At 39.7% G+C, this 26,120-nt stretch overlaps 1 protein-coding gene across 1 annotated transcript in view; it reads right to left on the bottom strand.

Annotated features, from left to right (window-relative positions):
- Nucleotides 1-15,276, bottom strand: part of LOC129730784 (protein serrate) — a 164,047-nt gene extending 148,771 nt beyond the window's left edge. Inside the window, exon 1 of the mRNA XM_055690354.1 lies at nucleotides 13,709-15,276. Coding sequence (XP_055546329.1) covers nucleotides 13,709-13,789 — 81 coding nt within the window. The 5' untranslated portion in view covers nucleotides 13,790-15,276. The remainder of the gene's footprint in view (nucleotides 1-13,708) is intronic.
- Nucleotides 15,277-26,120: the final 10,844 nt, after the last annotated feature.

Raw genomic sequence — 26,120 nt, 5'->3', positions numbered from 1 at the left:
GTAGAAAATTACCCAAATCAGTCAAAAACATCACAAAAATCACTCAGAAATTCATAAACACATTTTCATTTACTTGACAAACAAACTGACAACGACGCTACCTCAACCTCAATTTGCTGCCTACCACTCGTATTTTATTATCATGGCAACCTGATGGCGTTGTTCTTGCAATTCTCGCTACTTTTATGGCTTGTAAACCTTCCTTCAAATCCGTTGATCCGATCTCGAGTGATGTCGTAACTTTTCTCAACAATTGAGATAAACGGTAGAAAACTGGACTGCTGACAAGATGAGGGAGATTTTTCAACTAGTTTCCGTAATTTCTCTTCAGTGTAAATTCTTGAAGTACTAGATGATGTTCAGTGTTTGCATCGTGTTGATTTGATGATTCCCAGATGGAAAACTTCAGCGAGATCTCGACATAATTTGACCGCACTTCCATGTGAACAAAACATTCTTCTAGATAACTACTACTTTCACTCAGTTTGCACAAATCAACCAGTTCCAGTACGAATTATTTCACGTTCCCCTTCAACTGAAAACAATTCTTATTGAGGGTGTGTAAATTGTTCATCCAGCAAACAATAACCGAACAGACCGGAGTCTGGTTTGATAGATGATGATGATAATAAGAGCACTAAAACCCGATTCCAATTTCGTCGCAACAAAAGCGCGTAGCCAATAAAAAAAATACCGGCTAGTATTTACTTTCTCACCGAGTTTAGTAATATTATGCGGCGCAATTTTGCCCAAGTATTCCAAATGAGAGGAAACTTTTATTGGTTCTTTTTAACGATAACATGTACTTGGTGAATTGATTTGTTCGGTAATTACTTCGAGGTCCAGCGGTCAAAACGAGTGGTAATTTCAACGCTTCAACTGACAACAGCCAAGCGACGAACCCGCGCAGTTGCAGTGAAAAGTGGCTTTGCATTCATCATCGGAAACCTCCTCTCTGGTTTCGGGCGATCGATTGCGTTACGTACCAAGAGCCAGCCCAGCGTGATTCGAATATCAATGAACTCTCCGATGATCGCAAATTGTTTTCTTCGTCGCGATGGCGTAAAGCACATTTTAGGAAAGGAGGAACCGAAAAAAAAATAATAAGAGTTATGAATGGGAATCGTTAGTGCCGGGTAATGGGTACTTTAGACGAGCGGCTGACGAAGCATTCAATTGTCCGGACGGTGGCTGATTTGATTTTAGTGCTTTGTTTCCAGATTTGGCCTTTTTTTCGGCGTTCAGTTCGGTTCGACCAGCCGCTCTGCTAAGTGAGCTGTAATAGCAATATATGGTAGTGCTCTGCGGACATCGATCGAGGCCTTTCGTTTATGACCACACATAAAAGCACTCTCTCTTGTTAGTGCGTACCCATTTTGTTGGTTGTTAGTAATTTCGAGCGTTTAGCTTTTCAGGTCTTTATGTGCGTTTTTTTATTGGCTGTGCAGTCCAATCGGATCGGATCGGTGAAAGGTAGCGCTGTTTGATGAGCTGTTTGGCGCCATTAGAGGGCTCTAAAGATGGGCTGATTATATGCTCTTTAGAGGGTGATAATTGATTATCCACGAGGGGTATCAGGTCTCTTGGGTGGGTTCGATTCGAGTGGCTGTCTATTCAATCGCCCCGAGAGACAATATGATTGGATAATCACAGTGTCAGTGCTAACCGTTGCCACGTTCTGCAAACCTCCGCGGAATAAAACCGTTCACGCCGTTCAGCAGTTTGAAATTTTTGTATACCATTATTCTCTAATAAAATCAAAACCAGAATTACCCAATTATGTAGCCAAAAAAGCCGCCAAACAGAACCAACAATCGGAACGAGGAAGTTCCACCGCTAGGCACACACAAACACTCGCACACAGAAACGCCAATCAAGCGAGCATTCGTAGCGATCTCGCGGAGAAGGAGAACGAAAAACGATTGAATCATCTCCGCGCTGAGGAACGCGATTCAAGACCCGCTCATAAAAAAATGATTTTATTAAAAAAATCTTCCGAAAAAAAACCGAGAGAAGAAAAAATTTGTTGAATCATTACGTGCGCGCCCTCCCTTCCACCCATCCGATTCGAGGTTCCGAATCCACCCAAAATCAATCTCAGCCCAAGCCTCGGCGGCTCCCGCGACTTTCCGACCTAACCCCAAATCAAAAGCCCATCTTGCACCTCTCTACCTAGTCTCGAACAAAAAAAAGGGAAACAAAACAGAATCGCAGTATCGAGAGCGCGCGGATACAACCGAAATCTTTTCCTTTACCTTCAATTTTATCTTAATTAGAATCTTCGTTTTTGCCCCTCAGTCTCTCGATTTGGCGTTGTTGGTCATTTTGGAGTTGTTTTTTTTTTTGTTCCTCTTCTTTTGGTCCGAGACTGCTTATCGTCTCTGTTGAAGCTCGAACTCGCTTCGCGACAAGGACTGTATGTGTGTGTCGTATCCGTAAGTGTGTGCGTGAGTGTGTGAAGCCAACCCATCGTCGTTGATTTCATTATCGTCTTAAAACTGGCGAGGAAGTTTGCCAAATCTCAGTCAAGAAAAAAACTTTGGTGGTGGGCCCCGGACTTACTTTTGCGCTGGATGGATGGGAAAGACATTCCGCGAGCGAACGGATCTTAAAAATTAATCCAGTTAAAATTGATGGCAGATTGAAATGGAACTCATTAAAATGTGGCTCAGGCTCGTAAAAAGCGGCAGTTTATGAAGATTGCGCAAATACCCGAACCCCGTCTGCCAAGTGCGCGGATTCTGCGCGGTCCTGCTGTGCCCCCGAAGGGGGATGTTGATGACGACGACGACGGCGGGAAGGATTATAACGGCTGTGCTGGCCAGTAGTGGCCGAGTGGTCGCGGGCGGTGACCTAGTTTTGCCTTTTCGACCGATTAGTACGCATGCAGTCTGACTTTTAGTACACTCGTATAGTAGTGTTAGTATGCTTTTTTATGTGCAATTGCAAGTGAATGCTCTGATTTTTACGATTTTTATGCTGTTTTCCGAAACTCAGCCAGGAGGCTTTCACTTTTTCGGCCCGACAGTGATTGAGTCATTTTCGAACGAGTGTGGACTTAACGGGGTACTTTAAACAATGTAGGTTTAGTTATTCCTTTTTTTTTATTTGGCAGCCCGAAATGTGATCGTCAATTTACGCGCGGTGATCGGCGGCGATCGCGCAATGCGTGAAAGGGAAGAATCGATCCAGGAGTGGCCCAGGGAGAGTGGCTTTTACGGCCTCGAAATGGCCCCAATCGGTGAGCGGCGAATGTGAAAAAAATGATTTTATTTCTTTAATTCCTCCACTCGGGGTAATTTATCCGTGGAAGAATTTCGGTAACAATCAGTGCAAAAAGGGATTGCGTTTCGAATCAATCGAGTGCTTTTATTTTATTCTGCTATGGATTTGAACTCATAAATTAATTTAATTTATTGAAAAAAAATTGTTGATTGCCTTATACTAAAATGTAGTTACCGTCATCATATTCAAGAACAGATTTTTGTGGCTAAATGTTGAAGTAATATATTAAAAGTAAAACTAAATCTTGCTGAATCTAAGATCTTAATGCAAGACAATGTCACAAAAGACCAAAAAACTACTGGTCGCAGAGGGGTCTTCCAAAAAAATAAAAACGAAGAAAAAGATGATTAAGTACCTTTAATTTTAGATGGTTCAATGAAAATTGAAAGAAAAAGTTCCACAAAAAATGTTCCGGTGAGCAGTGTGACGTCTTCTGCAGGGTTATAAATAATAATATTGTCTTTCCGAAAAAAATATACAAATTTCTTTTTTTTTATAAAAAGCTCATTTTTAAAAAATCGGAATTTTCTATAAAAACTTCGAAAAATTACCTAAATAACGGAGACTGTTCGATCATGAAGAAATCAGGAAAAAAAGTTATATTTTGTTTAACTTTTTTAGCAAATTTCTTGAAAATATGAAAACAAAATTCCTATCGTCATTCATTACAGAGTTATGGAGTGTTTGATATGAAGGTTGCTAAAAATTTAGTTTTTTGTATTTAACTTTTGTTAGTTGCATTTTAAAAGAAAATGTTATTCCAGGAAACCGTTGAACCACACTTTTTTTGCCCAAGATCTCCAGGACTTTTCCGTACAAAGTTGTAGCAAATTTGTTTTTTTTTTTTTTTTGATAACTTCAAAAAAATTGTTTCTTTAAGCTTATCTCGAGTACTTCAAACTGTTACAACATTCGCATTGAAAAAATGGACAAAAACTGTCGAAACTACATATACAGTATCAATCATAGTAATTAATGAGTCAGCAGCAAAAATTTGACAACTTAATCAGTCGAACCCTAACCGTGATGGCGAAAAGTGTGCACTTTGAAAAAACGGCACTCCGTTGCGTGGAAAACGGACATCGTGCGGCACTATGAAGACACCGGATACGTCCGTTCCGGCATCTACAATATCTTGGCCATATTGGAAAACAATCAAAGCATCGAAAGAAAACTCGGTTCCGGCCAACAACCCTGAACGACAAGAAGCTTCAAAGGATGCTGAAGAGGAAGACCGTGGGAATTAAATGGCTATATGGCTGCGTGCGTTACATACATGTCAGGAAGCAGCTTTCCCGTCCCGGCTGCAGGCAGTACCGCAGCGTCAACAGCTGGAAAACATGATCAAGTCGATTTCTCCGGGACTCATCCCACCCTGGATGGCAACCACTGGCAGGGCACTTCGTGTTATACTTCCCCTCGAAAGAAGTGAGCTCTGAGGTGAAGTTCATTTCACACACCAAGTTCCCCAAGAAGGTGCTGCTGTGGCTGACGATCATCGAGAAGGGGATGTCAAAGCCGCTCTTCTTTTGCTCCGAGCTGGCCGTAAACGAACCACCTTTCAGTACGAAGTGCCCGTCGGAAGCTGCTTCATCAAGAAATACCATAAGGACGAAGACGCGGTGTTCTGTCCCGATCTGGCGTCGGCCCACTACTCGCTGAGTGCGCTTAGCGTCCCCCAGCTGCGCCCCATCGAGCATTTTTGGACAAACCTGAAATGTAAGATCAGCTCCCACAATTTTGTCGCGAAAACTGAGAAGTAACTGATAGGTAAAACGAAGAAAGAACCCAAAACATGTCTACACGCGTGTTTTGGGCCGCCATGACGAATGTTCCGGTTAACTGCCGGAAAACCGCTCGTAAGGACGTTTTTTTTTTTTTTTGATAGAAAGCTAATATATCCTTACGTGTAAAATTTATGAAATTCAATCATCTGTCTTGTTTTTTTATCACCAACCAAAAAAAAGTTCATTTCTCAATACAAACGCTAGATTCCATTCCATATGTTCTAAAGCACCCATATTATAAGGTTTGTTTAAAAAAACGAAAGCAAAACAAATCAAAATGTAACTTCATGCTTTTACATGTTCTAAAATTTCGCAAAATGATTTTTTCCTTCATCTGTTAAACCAAAAAAAAGAGTTTTTCATTCAAAGAAGGCTTTAAAACACTTTGGACACTTTAAGATTATGCGGGTCATTTATACGAAAACTTGTTCCAAAGGCACAATTAACCCTCTAGCGCCCAGTGCCACCTTTAGACATGTTTAGTTGAACCTCTAAAAAGCTTCAATAAATACTTAAAAAAAAGTTAATAAATACTCATATTAGTGATTTTTTCGAGGTCCGTCTGAAAAATAACTTGGGCACTAGAGGGTTAAGCTAGGATAAAGGCAAAAAACGCTGAGGAATTATGTATCTATGTTTGCCCTTCTACAGTGCAATGTAAACTGAACCGCCACCATCCCTGTTTGGAATTTGTGTAAACACGTTGGGGAATCCCATTAAGCTGATATTCACGAAGTATGCACGATTTAAACACCATATCTTTACGAAGTCATTGAACAAATAAACAAAATACGCTTACGTGCTCTTAGGGAATCGTTCAGCATTGTATATTTAGTAAACTCAGCTGGATTTATCCAGAATTTTGTGAAACAAACCATTTTTCACAACGCTTCCATATCCATCTCAAAACTTGAATCGCTGCACAATTAGCATCTCACGACGCCCCCAAATTCATCACACTGTTAATCGTGAATGAATCACATGATCATGAATGAACGTAGCCGCAGCCCGTCGTAGTAGGTTACCTAGATATCCGCTGTAGTTGTTTACGCGCAAAATTGGTAACCTAGGTTACCACTGTAGTGCCGTCGATTTATGTCAATTATGTCGGAATAATTCAACATTTTCAGTATGATTTTTTCGTATTAACAGAAACTGATTTGGTAACTTTTGATTTTCTTCAACGCAGTGAAAACAGATGAAACTACATACAGTTGAAATTTAGTTATGTATATAAATATTTCTTCTAATTCAAGCTTGTTTTTGGAAATTTCAGGTGTACATTTCAAAGATTAAAGTATTCTTAGTGTAGTGAGTGATTTTGTTTTTTTGTGATTAAAATAAAAAATGGTCCGCTGATGATGAAAATACTTTGGTTGGCTGCTGAACGAGTCCCGTTGTAGCCGTATAGAACAATGCACGGATTTTGTTTTCTGAGGTAGGTTATTAAATTAAATGAGTTTTCGAGTGCAGATTCCCGTTAAGTGAGTTTTTGAGGATTATACTTTATGAGGAATCTAAAGTTAACTAAGAAGAATCCATTCCGTGGATTAGCAGATTGGTTTAAGAAGAAAATATGCGTTTCTTCCTGTTTTCAATTGTGCTTCCATGTTGTATGAAATGAATATATGGGCTGAGATGAATAATGGAGCAGTTCCCTAGGACGCTGAGAAAAGTTCATTTCGATTCCACATATTTTACACGAAAGTTCGCGTATAAAATATGTGGAGTATCCTGGCTAGAGCAGTGCAATGGACATGGTTTTTCAAAAACTACAAGCGGAAGATATTCGGAACGGAATTCCTTTGTTCGTTTTTCTTTCGGTGAAAATCAATTGTTCAGAATAACCATACGAAATAGATTGCGCAACCCTGCCGCTTAACCATTGTTAATGTCACAATGGCTATTGTTTAAGACTTCAAAACGGAAACGTATTAGAATAAAGGTCTATTTGGCTAGCTGTTTACTGCGCGAAAGAAGCAAAGTTCTCAAAGCTATTATATAAAATTATTTAATTATTAAAAGCGATCTGATTAAATTAAAATTTGGAGATTAGAATTAAATTATCTATCTAAAGTCAGTGTTATATATAAATATGTTTGGGGAGCAGTGGATTTAAATAGAAATTAAATATTTAGGATTCATGCAAGCATTGGATTATCTAACTAATCAATACACATGCAATCAATTAGATATCTATACTTCATATATTAAACAGCAGAACAGTTGATTGAAGTGAATATATACTATCTACCGCGTAATATAATTATGTAATTCACACGTTTTGATTCAGTTGATAAATAAGTGACGTGAGACTGCGTAAATTAGCAGCTTAATTCCGGAAAAGGAGTGCCTTCTTGCCAGCTGAGAAAAAATAGAAGACAATTAATTGTAAGTTTTTCAAACCATTTTCGATTCTTTTATAATAAACAAAACTATTTTAGTTTCAAGATGTCAACTTAACGACTACTCTGAGGAATTTAATCTTTTACGATGATCATTACTAGAGCTGAAGAAACGAACATTTTGAATGCTAGAGTTTGATCAAGCTTGTTATTTCAAATAAAAATACTTAAAAATCTCGGTGAAGTATATACCGATTGCGACTCGAACTTTCTATACACACAGTATCTCGAAGGTATGCCAAAATATTCAGTTCCAAGAAATATTACACTTTCGTGCATTTTTCTTTCACTTTTTTGCATTATTCGTTGAAAAAAGAAAGTCAAGTCATCCGTCAGTCGCAGAAAAAAACGTGATCGTTTGATTTTCTTCGTTTCAAATTTACTGTATCATAATTTTTAAAATTTTTTTGTATACATTGCTATGAAATTTAGTAGAACGAAAATATTAACCCTCTCAGGGTTTAACCACAGACGGACGTTTAAGCAAGAATAACATTAATCGAAAATGTGGTGTAAATTTTCAAACAGAAGTACGTAATAAAAGCTGCAGTTTTTTTTTTTGTAGGAGCGTCGCTGGTAGCACTATCTGGTTACGTATTGCTAGTACTATAAAACTTGTACATATGTTGAGAATTCAGCTTGAACGAAGTGGCGTAGCGTGACTGGGTGACACCCGGGGCGGAAAATTTGGGTGTCGAGTTTCGATTATCCGGAATCCAATTTTTTTTTTGAGTTCGTTCTAAATTTTTATTCCGGAATTTTACCCTTACCATCGCTTCTGGCAGATATGTTACCATTTATGTCACTTCCGACATGTTCGAACTAAGTAAAAATATACAATGTCGTATATATATATATATATATATATATATATATATATATATATATATATATATATATATATATATATATATATATATATATATATATATATACATATATATATTTTTGCTTCTCAAGATTTTCCCTAGTAACAATATTGATTTTATCAAAGTTTTATAGCGCGCAATACTGCCAAAACAGCGCTATAAAACTTTGCTAAAACCAATTTTGTTACTTGGGTTACCTCTTTTCGCCTTAGAAATAGTTTCTGGTTACGTCAAAATCAGTAGAGTCAGCACATTTGTTTTCAATTGACAACAAAGCTGATCTGTGCGATCGATTAAAGATGGCACGCAGTGTAATTGATAGTTATTCTCGCAGATGTCAGGTGACACGTATGAATATTATTTTCATGGTCATGCGGACCGGCCCCACGGAACGCCAGTGCTTGGACGCCTGTATGTGGTTTAACCAATCGGTATCCGATCTTTTACAAGGTTAATTTGAATGCTTAAATAGGTTGCGATTTGGCCGCAAAGGTGGCGATGCGATGGCAGCTTTTTGTTTCTTAATATACGCTAGAGCCTTGCAATTTTCGACAAATATATTTTCTGATACGAACCACGTACACGTGTGCCTGGCCCCATCTCTTATTGTTGGTTTAAACCGGATTCAAATCATATAATCTAATTGGCTTCTAATATTAACTAAGCTCAACTCGATTGTAAAAATGAAAATAAGATAACTTGTATTCCTTTCAGTAAACCCCACAAATTTGTGAGTGGCTCCGACAGCTTCCCAGCATCGTGTAGTATAATATTGTGCAGTTTCATTATAAAAAAACACCTTTAGGGCATGGCCCAAACAGCATACCGTGGTATGTAACTTGTATCGGTCTCGAATCCAGCAAACTGTACAGTTTTGCGTTCTAATGGAATAAATCACACACTTGCGCGTGGCCACTACAGCATTATTAATGTTTTGTTAGACGTTCAGATTTAATATATATTTTTGACGTAGAATTACGTAGGGGGGGGGGGGGAATTGTCCAATTTCAAATGCTTTAAGCTCAGTCAGTTTTCAACGATTTTTCATCATGTCTACAGCAATCGATTGGAATATTAGATACGCATCAACCGAAATATACTGCTTTGTTTCTAACGCAGATTCCGATTGATCAGAACTGGAAACAAGGTTAAGTACCGTCCAAAATGGATATTTCCGGAATCAAAATGATGTCCAGAGCCTGGATATCAACTCCAGACACTGAAATTTAAGAAGGTGATTCCAGATTTCCGGTAAACAGCCTAAAATGATCAAATACCACATAAAATGGGTACTTCCATTTTAGAATCCAACTTTCAGTTTCAGGAAAACCAAACAAGAATAGCCGAATATGACCCGAAACTGAACCTAACATTGAAAAAAAAAGAGAAATGTATGAGAATTATTGAGTAAAATTTTGAGCTTCAGACCATCGAATTGATTAATTCCAATCGAGTGGATTCCGCAACCTATTGCAAGCAAAACGTTGACAAAAGACAATCGATTATGAAAATTCGATTCAATCTTCCAGATTGTGTGATAGTTTGCTTAGCTTCAGAACTTTTTCCCCGATTTACGGAAATGCTGTTCGGCAATTTTATACTTTAATTTATGTTAGATTAAATTAGCAAAAAAATTTAAGGGGGGACCCTACTCTGGAAGGTCGAAAAATAATGAATCTTCGTTATTTTTTTTTTTCGAACGTTTAACGTATAGTGATGTGTTTGGGTATTTTGGCTATTCATTGTGGTATATTAGAAGATGTATTTTGCATATCGTGGATGCAAATATAGTGAACATTACAAGGTTGGCAGCTGGGAACGTGGATGCTCTCTCTAAATTAGTACCTAACTGGTGGTAAGCTTTTCTCAGCATCTACTAACCGATTCGGCTGAATTTTTGCCTTTCTCCTAGAAAGGTATAGCAATCACTTGCAAAACCGAAAGTATTAAAGTGCTCCAAAGGGCCGAATGGTATATATCACTCGACTCAGCTCGACGAGCTGAGCATTTTCTGTATGTGTGTGTGTACGTGCAGATTTTTATTCTCACTTACTTTTTTCAGAGATGGCTAGACCGATTTTCATGAAATTAATCGCAAATGAAAGGTCTTGTTGTCTCATAAGATTCTGTTCAATTTTATTGTAATCGGATTTTTAGTTTAGAGGTTATGTGTAAAAATGTAAAAATCATGAAACATTATTATCTCGAAAACTGCACGACCGATTTGAACAAAATTGGTTTCAAATAAACGAGCTACCTGAAAAACCCTTAACTTTTGAATTTTATAAAAATTGAACTTGTGGTTCAAAAGTTATGAAAAGAAACATGTTCTGAAGACTGTTTAATCTCACTCATGTTTCTCAGAGTTGGCTGAACCGATTCTCGTAAAATCAGTGTCAAATGGAAGGTCTGATTGCCACATAAAACCCTATTGATTTGTTTTGCAATCGGACTATTACTTTGCCTGTTATGTTTAAAAATGTGAAATCAAGCTATGAAAAGGAACATATTCCAAAGACTACTTGGACTCACTCACTTTTCTCAGAGATGGTTGAACCGATTTCCACAAAATTAGTGCCAAATAATAAGTCTAGCTGCCGCATAACACCCTGTTGAATTTTACTTTAATCGAACTGTAACTGCGTCTGTAATATATCGAAATGTGAAAATCACGAAACTTCATTATCTCAGAAACTACGCAACCGATTTGAACAATATTGATATAAAATGAACGGGCTAGTTAAGGGTTAACTGATGAATTATGATTGAACACGTGGTTTCAAAGTTTGGCTGCCCTATACGTTCCCATTTCATTTGATTATAATCGAACATAAGCAACCGTTATGTGTTAAATTGTTTCTATTATCTCAAAGATTACACGACTTATTTGAACATAACTAGTGTCATACGAACGAGTCATCTCTCAAACTTACAAATAACAAACTTCATAACAATTTGATATGTGGCTCAAAAGCTATAGAAAGAAAAGAAATTCAAAGACTATTTGAAACTACACCTGCTTTGATCGATATATGTGGCCTCAACATAATTTAAATGTGCTCTCGTATCATTTGAACGTTCCCGGTATCGCTCGTGATAAAATTGTTCGAAATTAAGATACATTTCGCTATTTCTTAAGCACTAGAAATACGTCAAATTTCATATTTTACACTTCAATTACAACATTAATATTTTAGAACCTAAAGAGTGAATATACAATTATTGGATTGAAGCGGTCATGTGAATCTTTTTTTTTTTTTAAATAAAAGTTGGAATGAGACAGGCTGGATCTGAGCGCTAGGTGGATTAATTTAGGTTTTTTTGAACGAGTAAAAATGGATTATCTATCTTGTTACATAGCTAATTTGAAAGCATTATCTCTCAGACTCTTCAACTGTAAATAGGCTTTAGAGTGAAAGTCTTTAAAGACGTTTTCCGTTTTTTCAAGAGTTTCAAGAGTTAACAGATTAGCGAGGTTTTGGCATCAATCGATCAGGATTTTTTTACGATTGAGTTGTTGTAACCAAGCATGGAAATTTTCACTCACTAGCAATATTTCATGCAAATGTGTTCTTCGATTCATCAGGTAACGTCCAATTATTTTCACTCGCGTACAAGTTTTCCATAGAAACGCTACTGATTGTTTTTCGCTTTTTAGCCGAATTCCGTCTACAAGCAACCAACATTTGAAATTTACGATTTTTTTGTGAAACACTCGCTATATGTTGCTCGCTCCGCATAAAGCAGGCGATACTGAAACAAAATCATCAAAGACAGCGACCATATATTTCTTTGCTCTAAGTTGTCTCTTGCATGCGTGAGAATGTGTAATTTTTCATAGCGATGGTTTGCTGGGATTGAAAGCTTAAGAAAAGCACATTCAGAAATGATACCCGAATGATTGTTATGCGATACGATTTTTTCCATCCTTGGTTGTAACAAAAACAACCAATTGATTGAAACAAAGCAAAGCAAAACAAAGCTTTGGTGCTACATTCCGATTTGGAACTTGAACTTCTGTTCACTATATAAAGACTTCGCAGCCAACCGTTACAGTGTACAGGACAACCGCAGCCGGTGCAGTTTTCGAAAATGTTTTACTTCCCTTGCCATTTCCTTTTCTGCAGCGCTCCGCCCTCTTTCCAAGCCTTGATATGAAAGGTACCATTCAAACATTTTACCATTATTTTCATTTCAAGACCGTACCGTTGACATAAAAGCAAAGCCTTGGTGCTACATTCCTATTCGGAACTTGACCTTCTGTTTATTTATACACAGACTTCGCAGCCGACTGTTTAGTGTACAAGCCAATTGCGGGGCTAGCGCTACGATCCTACTGACAGTCTCTCCCGAGCCGAGACTCGAACCTACGACGACTGGCTTGTTATGCCAGCATCGTACTTCGAGATCATCTGGGAGATGATCGTACCGTTGACATGCGGATGCTAGATTTTTATGTTACAGTTTCACAGCGATAGCAGTTTGCAAAGCAGTTTCGTTTAGTGAATAAACGGATATATATTGAGAAGTTGTACGAACTAAAATTACCGTAATCTTACGTCATGCAGTCGTGCCTTGGATACCACCCTTCTACTATGTTCTTTTCTAGTCTTTTTCAAGATTTTTGAAGCAAAGTTTCGAGACAAATTTTCTCCTTTTTCTTTGACGTTTTTCTGTCCAAGTATCGTAGTAAGCAACGCTTTTCAACTGTTGTCTAACTTTGTTTTATGTAATTACTGTGTTGTGATTATTTTTCCCTATTACATCGCTCGTAGTTAACTACAAAATATGAAACTAAATAAACAAATTTTATTACCAAAGTGCTCATTGAACTGCCATTAAAGTTTTTATGGAGCTCGAAATCGAAAATAAATCCCTGAACAGTAGCTGCCGTAGCCACGGTTGAATCCCTCGGAGCAGTCAAGCTGCATTTATTACGATGCAATTCCCCGCACGAATTAGTGCTTGTACAAATCGCTAGTAAATTAAATATTGCCTAATCATTTGGGTGTCAACACGTCGTCATGTTCAGTGAGGCTAGTATTATGAAACTAGATGCGATCGATTTATAGCTGAATAAAATTTCATGAAATGGCCGTGATAAAATTACTATATGTAACTTTCTCGAACCACCGGACCGGAAGACGAAAACGTCATCATGGACATTATTTCGCAGGAAAGGAAGATTGATTAATTTTTTTGTTACAAATCTTAACCATCTTCTTGGAAATAACCGGTGTAAACACATGGATTGTGTAATGGAAAGACGGTTGTGTCCGTGCATCATAGTAGGCGGATTTTGGTCTTGAGGCTCAGAGAATCAGGGTAAATCGTAAGAGATGAAGAGAAAGGAAAAACTTACCATTGAGATCACAGTTGTTAGCAGGAGCAGGACAACGACGGCGGCTACATCAGTCCGCGCGGGCAAGCCACCGATGCCCATCTTCACTATCACTCGCGCACTGCACACCGCTCCGTACGGACTACGGGCTGTTCGCCGCTCTCAGTCTCAGTTCCCGCAGTTCCCGCCTGCGGTCGCACACGGATCGTTGCAACAATCGTAACTACAGCAGCAGCAGCAGCAACACCACTTCCGGCTGCTCTAATCCAGTAGCACTGAGGTCCACCTAAGTGCAATCGGCACCACCTCCACCACCACTACCGTTGCCACCGTTGCTTCCGGTATCACTTTTTCCTTTTCTTCTGCCAATTGTATTTGCTGTTCTACACCAGATGACGACGATATTCATCACTTGTTCTTTCCCAGCCCAGCGTCGAGTAATACCATTATAGTGTGCCGTTTCTTCAACAGGTTCAGAATTCTTCCGCTAGTGCTGCTGGCCGTGGCTGAACCGTTTGGATCGAAATTCCACCAACAACAACACACAACCGGTAGGCTTCAATGGGAACTTTCATTCTTCACTGACCAACCGAGGAAAAAAAACTATATTAATTTATTCAACTTCCTTTCACCCTTCCTTGTATCATCCACTATCACGCTCGGAGCTCTCTTCTCGTCGGCCCGGCAGCGATATAATTTGGAAATCACTTGCAATCGTGCTGCCACTTGTCAGAGACTGTCGTCACTTGCCTCGGCCCCGGTAATCACACCGCCGTTGATGACGGCGAAGAACGACAAGCAGTTGCCTGAAATTGATGACCATTTTCCACGGCCACTAGTTTCCACGCTGTGCGTCGTTGTCGTCGTCTGCTTGCGCCAATTGATTTCTGCTCTTATTACTCTCAGCCCCCCAGTTCACACTCTGTAATTACGCCGCGCGGACACTTTTGGGCGGTCGCCGCCGAAAGGCGCAGAACAATCACTACTCTTAGCACACTAAGTCCATTACCGCCAAGTATCCACTCGAGAGCCAGCCTCTTCTTCACACACCATTCAAGCTTCAAACAGCTCTTCAATCTGCTCGGCACGGACGAAATATGAAAAGATCACCTGCCACCGAAATGAACGACAAAAAAAAGGCAAAATTAAACCGCCGACGGCACTCTGGGGGCACAGTATGAAAGTAACAATTTGATTCGTTTACTGGATTTCTCACGACCCACAACACCGAGACGCGAGGAGAAGGTTGATGCGAAGATCGAAGCACAGCACACAGTGTATAACGGAAATCGCACGAGATAAGCAACGTCGTCGGCTGTTAGGCCACGAAATGCACAATACGAGATCTCCCAGCTGTTGTTGCCCCCTTCAAAACCCACACCAACCGGAGTACGGGGTATCCAATAATTTAGCGAATTATGATTATGATTATTGTCACACAAAACGGACGAAAGCAGGAGGCAAAACTAACAGAAACACACCAGCAAACAGTTTGGCCGAGGTGACAAAAGTCGATCGGAGTGAAGAAACGCGCGATACAAACTGAACAGCGGTAAAACGTGAACTGTTTCTCCAAACGACCCGCGGCAATGCTGCTGGCTCTGTGTTCTGTGATCAACGCGCCAACATAAGTTTTTTTTGCTGCTGTTGTTTGTTGCCTTCGCATATTTCTTCTCCCTGGAGGGCTCTCCCTCTCATATTCGCCTCAACGCGCAAATGCGCGCCTGCTGAGTGCCCACACCGCATACTGCGATGCGAGATGATCGCCCAAGGGGCGGAGTCGCTCTCGGAAACCCACAAGAAGGAGCCATCGTCGGCAGCAGCAATCACAGATCGAACATGTGCGCCAGGATTCCCAACCACGGACGGTAGCGAAGCTCACGCGCAGTCATCAGTGCGAGTGCCTCCAGGGCACTCCGCCGAAAGTGAGAGGAGAGAGCAGCGATTGAGCGACGCAGTGAGAAAAAAAAATAGAGAAAGAGAATATGGCACTCGCGCATAGAATGCACGCACGCTTTCGATGCCTCTCGGCTGTTGTTGTTAAGGAGCGTGTGAAAACCTTTCCAGCAGTTGCGGTCTTACGGAAATCCTTACAGCGGGGGCGAGGTGGGTGGAATACCGCGCGGTGCCTATTATTATTACTCGTCGTCGTTGTCATAAAACCTGCCGATTGATTTTGTGTTTATAGTCAATTTTGCGAATAAAGGCAGTGCGACGATCGGGAACAATTGTGTCCAGGTCCAGATTGGTGCATGAAACACGTAATCAAAACTACCCGTAAAAGCGCTAATAATTTTTATTTTCGATTTAACTATTTCAAGACATTGGCAGGTGAGATTTCGAGCAATGGTCATTTTATGTTTATGCCTTTATTTGTTGAACAAGTGAAAGGGTTCAAAAGCGGCATTTCAACCATTGCACACTGGGAAAAAATGAACCCAAATTCCCACTAATTAGAAGCCGCTGGGCTGGCAATCTGAAAAATAGCATTTCTTACGTAAAATTGGTCGATAAATCGATTGATGATATTTTCATTTTGTACAGGACACGGGAAAAAAAACTTACATTTATATAAACACGCAAAAAAGGTAAACGGGGGCAAAAAAATCATTCCCGGGGCCCTGTCCAAAATTAAACCATCACCAATCGATTTGTTGACAAATTTTACATAAGATTTACATATCATTTTTCCTTTATTGCTATAACATTTGAATTTTTTATGACTTTCCAAAGTTTGGCATACTGACGTTTTTGACATTTTTTTGAAAAAAAAAAGTACATTACTTTGAATCGCTCTGTAGCTTCAATGATAGCTTGGATTTTTTTGACGTCAAAGGAAAATTTGTTGTTAATATTGTGCAAAACAAACCTGTTTCATCAGATATAGTAGAATTTGGTCATAGTAGGCCTGACACTAACATTTTTTAAAAAAAGCGTTATTTTTCATAGAAAAGTAGCTTAAAAGTTTAGTTGCCGCAATTTGCCACGGTTGTGACTACATTCAAAATTTAGGTAACGTAAGCTTTCAAATGCATACTAACCGCTGTTCAGGGCTGCAAAAATTCGAAATAAAGATATGAAATTGATTGATATATACTGTCAGTGTAATGATTCTTTCACCCACTGACCGTAATCAAAGGTATCCATGAATATATGATAACCATTTCATTGTCTTGCCTTTTTTATTTTGATTTGCATTCTTACCACTGTCGACACACTTGGATCTACTGAATTCATTCTCAATCATCAATTGACAGCCACTCTAAGCGAAGTTGAAAAATTCATATCTCTCAGCAGTGACGTGACATTTTCAACATAGAAGTTTTTGCATTGTTTTTCTTAGTCAAAAGGTTTACAAAAGGTAAGTTTAACACATGATACTAGAAACATTTATATTATTGAAATTTCATTTCCAATGTATGGTCCAGAAAATATTATGGCTTCGGATCTTTGACGAATCACTTTCGGAGGCAAACTATAGTGATAAATTTGATCGCATTTTGATTGACATGTATGGTGGATTGGTTAACATGGCACACCAGGCAGATAAAACAAATTTACTGCAACAGATTCAGTCGTTATGCTTAGAGCCAAGACAAAACCACAGTTACAATGTTTTGGATCATTGGTTGTGACGAAAAACCTTCAACCTTGAGCTGTACGCAGTTGCAATGATTGTGTTAGCCACGCCATCCGACGTGTCCGTGGAAAGAGTTTTCAGTGCGCTTGGTTTGGTTTTCTTGAACCGTTCGCACTGGCCTCGGAGAGGACACTTACAACATCCTACTAGTTAACATCCTATTGATAAATCTAAATAAGGATTCGTTTCAACAGGCCATCTAAACGGCCTACAACTGGAAAGAGGGTAACAATTTCGGCGAGGGTTGATAGAATTTGTAATTCTACTTTATAAAATTAACGAATTAAAAATAATATAATAACTAAAACAACGGATTTCTCTTTAGTTTAACTGTTTATTCTTTAAATCGAAATATTCAAAACTAAGCATTATATATTTTATATGGCCCATATACTGGTACAACGGAAGAGACGAAGAAAAGTAAAAACATTCCAGTATTCATTAAAAATCTATCCAATGTGTAGATCTCCTCCTTGATTTTTTCTTTGTTACGACTTAAGTCAGAACGCAAGAGCATTACATAGGTCGCACATGGTTTTTCTTGCCTGCGAATATCTTGGATGGCCGCTGATTACACTGACGACACAGAACTTATGCAAATTCACGTAGAACCTATCGGGTCCTCTCTAGAACTGTTTTCTGTTTCTGCCTATCTTGATGCGATCAATATGATTTTACACTGGTTTCTTCACTGAAAAAGACGGAAGTCAAATGTCTATGCAGTAATCCTGGCATCCTGGTACTATAGAAAATAGAGATTATCACGATAAAAATACTGGACTTTGCTGTTGCTGTGTTCCAAACGCATCTTACTTACCTTTCTGAAATCTGCACAAAAGTTCCTCTATCATGTATCAAGCACGTAATTTAAAAATAAACATTTAGCACAGTATACAAAAAATCATTACAATCACTTGACTGAAAACGTATTGATTGTTAATTTGTTACTCAATGTTGTAAAGACACAGGAATGAACTTGATATCGATAGTGACAGAATCTCAGTGCAATATTTTACGAATGAGTAATAGGAAGAGTGAAAGAAAAACAAATGATAGATCGGGTACTATGCTATATCAACAATAAAAGACTCGGTTAATTTTTCATGCACTATAACTTGTTGATGGATGAATGTGTTACTGGTAATGCACATCCAGTTATATGATAGTGAACTTTCGCAGCTCTGCCGCTGTAGCGCAAAACTGCCCAAATTGTCACTTTAGTGAAAAAAGCGATAGCAGATTTTTTTGTTTATGCCTTTCTCCTAGAAAGATCACTTGCAAAACCGAAAGTATAAAAGTGCTCCAAAGGGCCAAATGGCATATATCACTCGACTCAGCTCGACGAGCTGAGCATTTTCTGTATGTGTGTGTGTGTGTGTGTGTATGTGTGTGTGTGTGTTTGCAGATTTTTATTCTCCCTCACTTTTCTCAAAGATGGCTGGACCGATTTTCATGAAATTAATTGCAAATGGAAGGTCTTTTTGTCCCATAAGACCCTATTAAATTTCATTATAATCGGATTTTTAGTTTAGAGGTTATGTATAAAAATGTAAAAATCATGAAACATCATTATCTCAAAAACTACACGACCGATTTGAACAAAATTGACTTCAAATGAACAGGCTACCTAAAAAACCCTTAACTTTTGAATTTCATTATGATTGAACTTGTGGTTCAATAGTTATGAAAAGAAACGTGTTTTGAAGACTACTTAATCTCACTCATGTTTCTCAGAGATGGCTGAACCGATTTTCATAAAATCAGTGTCAAATAGAAGGTCTAGTTACCCCATGAGACCCTATTGATTTGTTTTGCAATCGAACTATTACTTTGCCTGTTATGTTTAAAAATGTGAAATCCAGCTACGAAAAGGAACATATTCCAAAGCCTACTTGGACTCACTCACTTTTCTCAGAGATGGCTGACCCGATTTCCACAAAATTAGTGTCAACTAATAAGTATAGCTGCCTCGTAACACCCCATTGTATTTTACTGTAATCGGACTGTAACTTCGTCTGTAAAGTACCAAAATGTGAAAATCACGAAACTTCATTATCTCAAAAACTACACAACCGATTTGATCAATATTATTATCAGATGAGCGCGCTAGTTAAGGGTTAACTGATGAATTATGATTGAACACGTGGTTTCAGAGTTTTGCTGCCCTATACGTTCCCATTTCATTTGATTATAATTGAACTTAAGCCACCGTTATGTATTAAATTTTTAATAAAACAACGAAAGTCTATTATTTCAAAGATTACATGACTTATTTGAACATAACTAGTGTCATCCGAACGAGTCATCTCTCAAACTTACAGATAACAAACTTCATAACAATTTGATATGTGGCTCAAAAGTTATGGAAAGAAAAGAAATTCAAAGGCTATTTAAAACTATACCTGCTTTGATTGATATATTTATGTAGCCTCAACATAATTTAAATGTGGTTTTGTACTTTTTGAACGTTCCAAAGCCATTGATTCCTTGCGATGTGTTCAAAGTCTGCAAATGCACGACGAATCGGCCATAGGATATGTTCAAAGTCAAAAGACAAATCGTTCGGTTTATCGGTTTTATTGGTTTTATCGAAATGACAACATTCTCGACTTTTGGCTTTTGGCGCCCTAATTCTGATTTTATTCATATTGGGTGGTATTCGGTCATTTTCAGCAAATTTTCTGGCATCAATCTACCACCGGAAACACCCATATTCGGAGGAATTCAGTTATTTTGGTTGTTTTCCAGAAACTAACAGTGGTCGTCTTTAAATTCAAAATGGTGTCAAGGATCAATGTTTGGTTTCTATGCATCATCTCGATTACGGAAATATCCAAGTTACCGTCGGACTCGTCGCGGCACCGGAACACACCTGTGCACCGAACAGCGACACATTTTTTGCAGTCACATCATGTAGATCAGGTAATAGGTTGCAGGCTTGCATATTTCTAAGTGCGATCGTGGGATCGATGAAATTATTGTTACGAATAAAAATTAGTTCTGTGTAGACACTCCAAACGATAGGTCACAATCTTTTTTAAAAAGATATCACCGCAACCACGTCTGTAACTGGCGCCCGAATAGAGACCTCAGTCTAGTAATTGTATAAGCGTCAAATCGCGAAGCTGTTTCAAGCCCCGGATTAAAACGGACTCCAAAAACCGGACCAAAGTCTAATCAACGTCAAATCGTTCGAGTTGCGTCTCTGGAGCAAGGCGAAGAAGCACACTGGGAAAACGAGGAACCCTACACCCGCAGGAAATAGGACTAAGGATCTAAGCGTTGTCCCGCGACACAAACGATGCGTTTCCTTTTAGTACTGTAAGTAAATAAAATTCTTTTTCATAAAAAATAACCCTAACAAGTAGTATAAGAAGTGCATTGAAGAGAAATTAACAAGATAACAAAAATAACACGAAACTGCTTGCCGTTAGTTTCGAAATACATAAGCTCTACTAATTCAGAGGTGCTAGCCCCCACCAGCGGTAAGCGAACACCTGAAATATCACAAAAGTGCGCGAGTGTACTAACATGAATTCACAACCGATAACTCGCGAATCGAAAAAACATTAAGTTAAACATTCAGTGATTAAGTTAACAAATTATTGCTAAGAAAGTGAACTTTTAGTTCCAACAGTTAAAAATTGAGGCGTTAGAAGGCTATTTTCAACGCCTATCACTCAAAATCACGAAAGTCACTCTGCTTTCGATCTACATCCACGCTCTATACCAGCATCTCGTACAAGCCTTCAACATTTATGCTATTCAGCCGACAAGTTATCATCCCCGGGACGCACGTCACACCGCAGTATGGAAGCCCTGGATCCACCTAGCCCAGTCGTGTCAACCGCTGATTCGCGTCAATCCCCAACTGCGAGTTCCCGCCTTCAAAGTCGTCCTGGCCCTGGGTCTAGTGTTGGTGAAACGGGCTTCCAAACTGCCAGTCTTGGCAAGTATTCACTGTTTAACAGCGTTTCTCGACCTGATGCACTCTCCATTCCCAGGATTGCCGCTACACCTCCTCAACTTTTGATATATTATCAAAATGTTGGTGGCATCAACTCTCGTGTGATAGATTACCAACTGGCGTGCAACGATGCGTGCTACGACATCTATGCCTTCACAGAAACATGGCTCAACGACAACACAATCTCCACTCTACTTTTTGATGATTCATTCACGGTCTACCGTCAAGATCGATCATCGACTAACAGCAATTAGCGCTCAGGTGGTGGTGTTTTGTTGGCTGTGAGGTCCTGTTACGAGTCTCGTATATTGAATCCTCCCGAGGGATCAACAGTTGAACATCTGTGGGTGGTGGTTACTAGCTCCGCAGTTACGTACTTTATTTGCATCGTATATATTCCACCAGATCGCGTGAATGATAGCAGCCTTATTGAGCAGCATCTACGTTCGCTCGAATGGATTGTCTGCCAGATGGGTGCCAGAGATAACATCGTAATTCTTGGCGACTTCAACATGCGTGAAATCTCCTGGGTGCCAGACTCCCATGGCTTCCTCTTCCCGGATCCTGGTCACTCCTCGTTTAGGCCGGCCTCAATCAATTTGCTTGATGGCTACTGTACAGCAGGTCTTAAACAGGCCAATGAGATTCAAAACAGCAACAGACGTACCCTTGATCTTTGCTTTATCAGCGAGGAAATAGGCTCAGATTGCTCCGTCTCCCGCGCTCCTGTGCCTCTCGTAAAAGAATGCAGACACCATCTTCCTCTTTTAATGACATTGGCAGTAAACCTGAAAAATAGTTTCAATGAAGTTATTGATAGCGTGATGTACGATTTCGGTAGAGGTAACTATGACGAGATGAACGCGTTCCTTGCAAGTATTAATTGGGAGGAGACATTCTGTGATACTGATGCTAATTCGGCGGCATAAACTCTGTCTAGCATCTTGCTATATGCCATCGATCAATTCGTGCCACGTAAAAATCGTCGGAAACCTGTCAAACCCGTCTGGTCAAATCCACAATTAAGAATTCTTAAGAGAATTGAAAGATCCGCACTCAGAAAACAGAGCAAGCATCGAACTGAGCAAACCAGAGCCCGCTACGTCCATGCGAACAATGAATATAGAGAACTGAACCAGCGTTTGCACAACACTCATCTTGGCCGACTTCAGCAACGCCTCAGGTCTAACCCGAGAAACTTCTGGTATCATGACAACGAACAAAGGAAAGAATCTGGACTGCCTTCGTGCATGACCAACGGTACAAACGAAGCGGATTCAATCCCCGGTATCGCAAACCTCTTTCGTTCGCAGTTTAGCAGCGTATTTACTAGAGAGACCCTTAGGGTGAAGATATCGTTACTGCCGCTAATAACGTACCTAGAATTTCTTCCCCTAGCTTACGAATGTCCATCACTAGTGAAATGGTGACTAAGGCAGGTAAACAAATTAAATCCTCGACATGTTGCGGCCCAGATGGAATTCCGTCGCTAATCTTGAAACGATGCCTTGGCCCGCTCGCAACTCCGCTAACAACTGTATTTAATCTGTCGTTATCATCTGGTATTTTTCCTACTTGTTGGAAAGATTCATTTGTTTTTCCTGTACACAAGAAAGGCTGCAAACGCACGGTTTCAAACTATCGCGGTATAGCAGCATTGTGCGCTACCTCTAAGCTTTTCGAGATTATTGTTCTCGAAACATTATTCTCAAGGTACTCGCATAACATTTCGCCGGAACAGCATGGCTTTATGCCTGAGAGATCAACTACAACCAATTTAGCCACTTTCACGTCATTTATCATACGAGAAATAGAAAATGGACATCAGATAGACGCCATCTATACCGATCTCTCCGCTGCTTTTGACAAAATGAACCACGAAATAGCCCTGGAGAAGATTGACCGTATGGGCATCGACAATAGCTTGCTGACCTGGTTGCGTTCTTACCTTATCGGCCGGAACATGTCGGTGAAGATTGGTGATTTTATTTCATCGCCAATTTCTGTCTCATCTGGAGTGCCTCAGGGGAGCCATCTCGGCCCTTTCCTCTTTCTTCTTTACATGAATGACGTAAACAACACTCTCAAATGTTTCAAGCTATCGTACGCTGACGACCTTAAGTTATTTCTCGTCATAAAGGATCACGCTGATGCTTTCTTCCTACAACAACAACTGGAGTTGTTTGGTGCTTGGTGCTGCATCAACCGGATGTCTCTTAATGTGACTAAATGCTCAGCAATCTCGTTTGGCCGTAAGCGCACTCTTCTCCATCACAACTATTCGCTATTCGGTACTGAGCTAAAGCGTGAGACGACAGTAAAAGATTTGGGAGTGCTGCTGGATTCAAAACTGAGCTTCAAGGAACACGTTTCGCACGTCGTTTCCAAGGCATCGTCCCAGTTAGGCTTCATTCTTCGATTTTCAAAGAAATTCCACGATATTTATTGCCTAAAGGCACTATTCTGCGCTCTTGTACGTCCAGTACTCGAATATGCTGCGGTAATCTGGTCTCCCTATTACGAAAACGACACACATAGGATTGAAACCGTTCAAAGGAAATTCGTTCGCTTCGCCGTTCGTGAACTCCCTTGGCGCGACCCCTTCAACTTACCTAGGTATGCCGATCGCTGCAAACTCATCAACCTAGAGCTGTTAGAAGCGAGACGAAATGTAGCTAAAGCTTGCTTTGTTGGCGATCTACAGCAGGGAAACATCGACTGTCACACTCTTTTGGGTCTACTTGACATCAACACACGGCGCCGTGATACTCGCTCACACACTTTTCTGCACATTCAGCCCTCGAGGACTAAATGAACCAATGCGCAGTACGTCCCGTGTGTTTAATCGTTGCTATGCTGTTTTCGATTTTAATGTCCCTCGTGTTAGCAATAAGAATAGCTTTAAGACAATTTTCTGTTAGCTTAACTGTACTGTTAGTTAATCTCAATCTGTCGTTGGGGTAAAAATTTTATCTGTTGACATCAAATATAATAATAATAATAATAATAATAAAATGGAACCGGCACCAGCACCGGCACCACCAGCACCGTCTCCTCGTTTTGCTATCGACCCGACGATTAGTTTTCATGATCGCGGGCGAATACCAACAATCGTGCCAGATTTTCACGGCAATGCGAGAAATTTATCGCAGTGGATTCTAGACGTGGAGGACATCTTGGAGATCTCCGAGACACATTCCACTACCAATTAATTTTGAAAACCATCCGGAGAAAAATCAAGGATGAGGCAAATGACATACTGATAACTAACAACACCCCCACAAATTGGGAGGATATAATAGAGGTTTTACGTCTGTATTATGCGGACAAACGAGATTTAATAACTCTCGATAACCAACTAAAGGATATGATTCGAGGTCGAACCGAATCAATCGAGACATACTACAGCAGAATCCGTGAGATGGTCACGCTAATTAGTGCAGCTATCTCAATGGACGACGAATGGCGCGGTCACGAAACCGCATTGATAAAATTGTACAACAAAATATCACTAGACAGGTTCATTAGAAGTGTAGGTGAACCACTATCTCTCTTCTGTAGGAATTTTAGACCAAAAAGTCTTGCTGAGGCACTACTGCGTCGACTATTTAAATGTCGGCGCAAGAAATGCGCCTTTCAGAGGAATACAAAATGCGCCCATCCCAGCTCCAAGGAGCAATCTGCCCCAAAAACCGCAACACCAATCCATCCAAAATCCACATCCGAAATTAATTAACCAAAACCATCCACCGAATCCACCACCTCGACAATACTCCCAGAATCACACACTTAGGAACCATTTTCCAAACCCCGCGCCTCGACAATATCAGCAACCATTTAATTACCCCCAAAGGAACGCCTTCGCACCAAATCGAACGTTTTACCCACGCCAAAATAATCCCGAACCGATGGAAGTAGACAATTCCATTCGATCCAAACACGTAAACTATGGCAATCGACCAGCATTTAAAATGGCCAGGCCAGCATCCAATTCAATGCAAGCTCATAATCCAACAGCAAAAAGATTCGTCAATTTAGTAGATGTTAACGAAGAAACGAAAAACTGATTGACGAAAATTTCGAGAACGAAAAGCATCTCGACATTCCTGAGTTCTCACAGGATGAAATCGACCCCCAACCTTTTCATACAGAAGATACAAACGAACAAGAAGAAATATTTTTTTTAGAAAAACCCAGTTGGGCGAGCGACTGGACGACATAAAATTTTGCGAACTTCCGTTCATAAAAGTCCCCACGACAAAAGGCGAAACGAAGTTATTTTTAGACACTGGTGCTAACATTAACATCATCTCAGAAAAATGGGCTTTCAGTTCAGGAAAACAAATTTTCAAAATTCCAGAAAAAAAAAGTTACTCATAAATCCGTTCTTTCCTTTGATTAATAAAAATTTCGAATTTCTTGTATTTAATTTTCATCCTTACTTTGATGGCATAATCGGTACCGAAATTCTATTCGGCGATCGATTCAATCTTATTAGTAACTCTAATAAACTCTGTGTATTAACAGACGAAGCAAAAATATTTCCTATCCCAATTTCCTTTTATTCGCCTCAACCAAATCGCAGAAAAACGATCGATCAAGTGTTCTGCATTGAACAGAAAATAAGAACATCCCACATGTCGGCAAACGGTAAAAATCCACCACTGATGATATACCAATATACCAGAAAACCTACCCCTATCCCACAGCATACAGAGAAGAAGTAGACAAACAGATTAAAAATTTACTTGAAAACGGAATAATCAGACCCTCAAGATCAGCTTGGAATTCTCCGGTTTGGATCGTACCAAAAAAAGCCGACGCCT

Source organism: Wyeomyia smithii, chromosome 1 (genome assembly GCF_029784165.1).
Source record: "Wyeomyia smithii strain HCP4-BCI-WySm-NY-G18 chromosome 1, ASM2978416v1, whole genome shotgun sequence".
NCBI lineage: Eukaryota > Metazoa > Arthropoda > Insecta > Diptera > Culicidae > Wyeomyia > Wyeomyia smithii.
The sequence above is the reverse complement of the archived record's forward strand: the minus strand, read 5'-3'. Positions and strand labels throughout refer to the sequence as shown.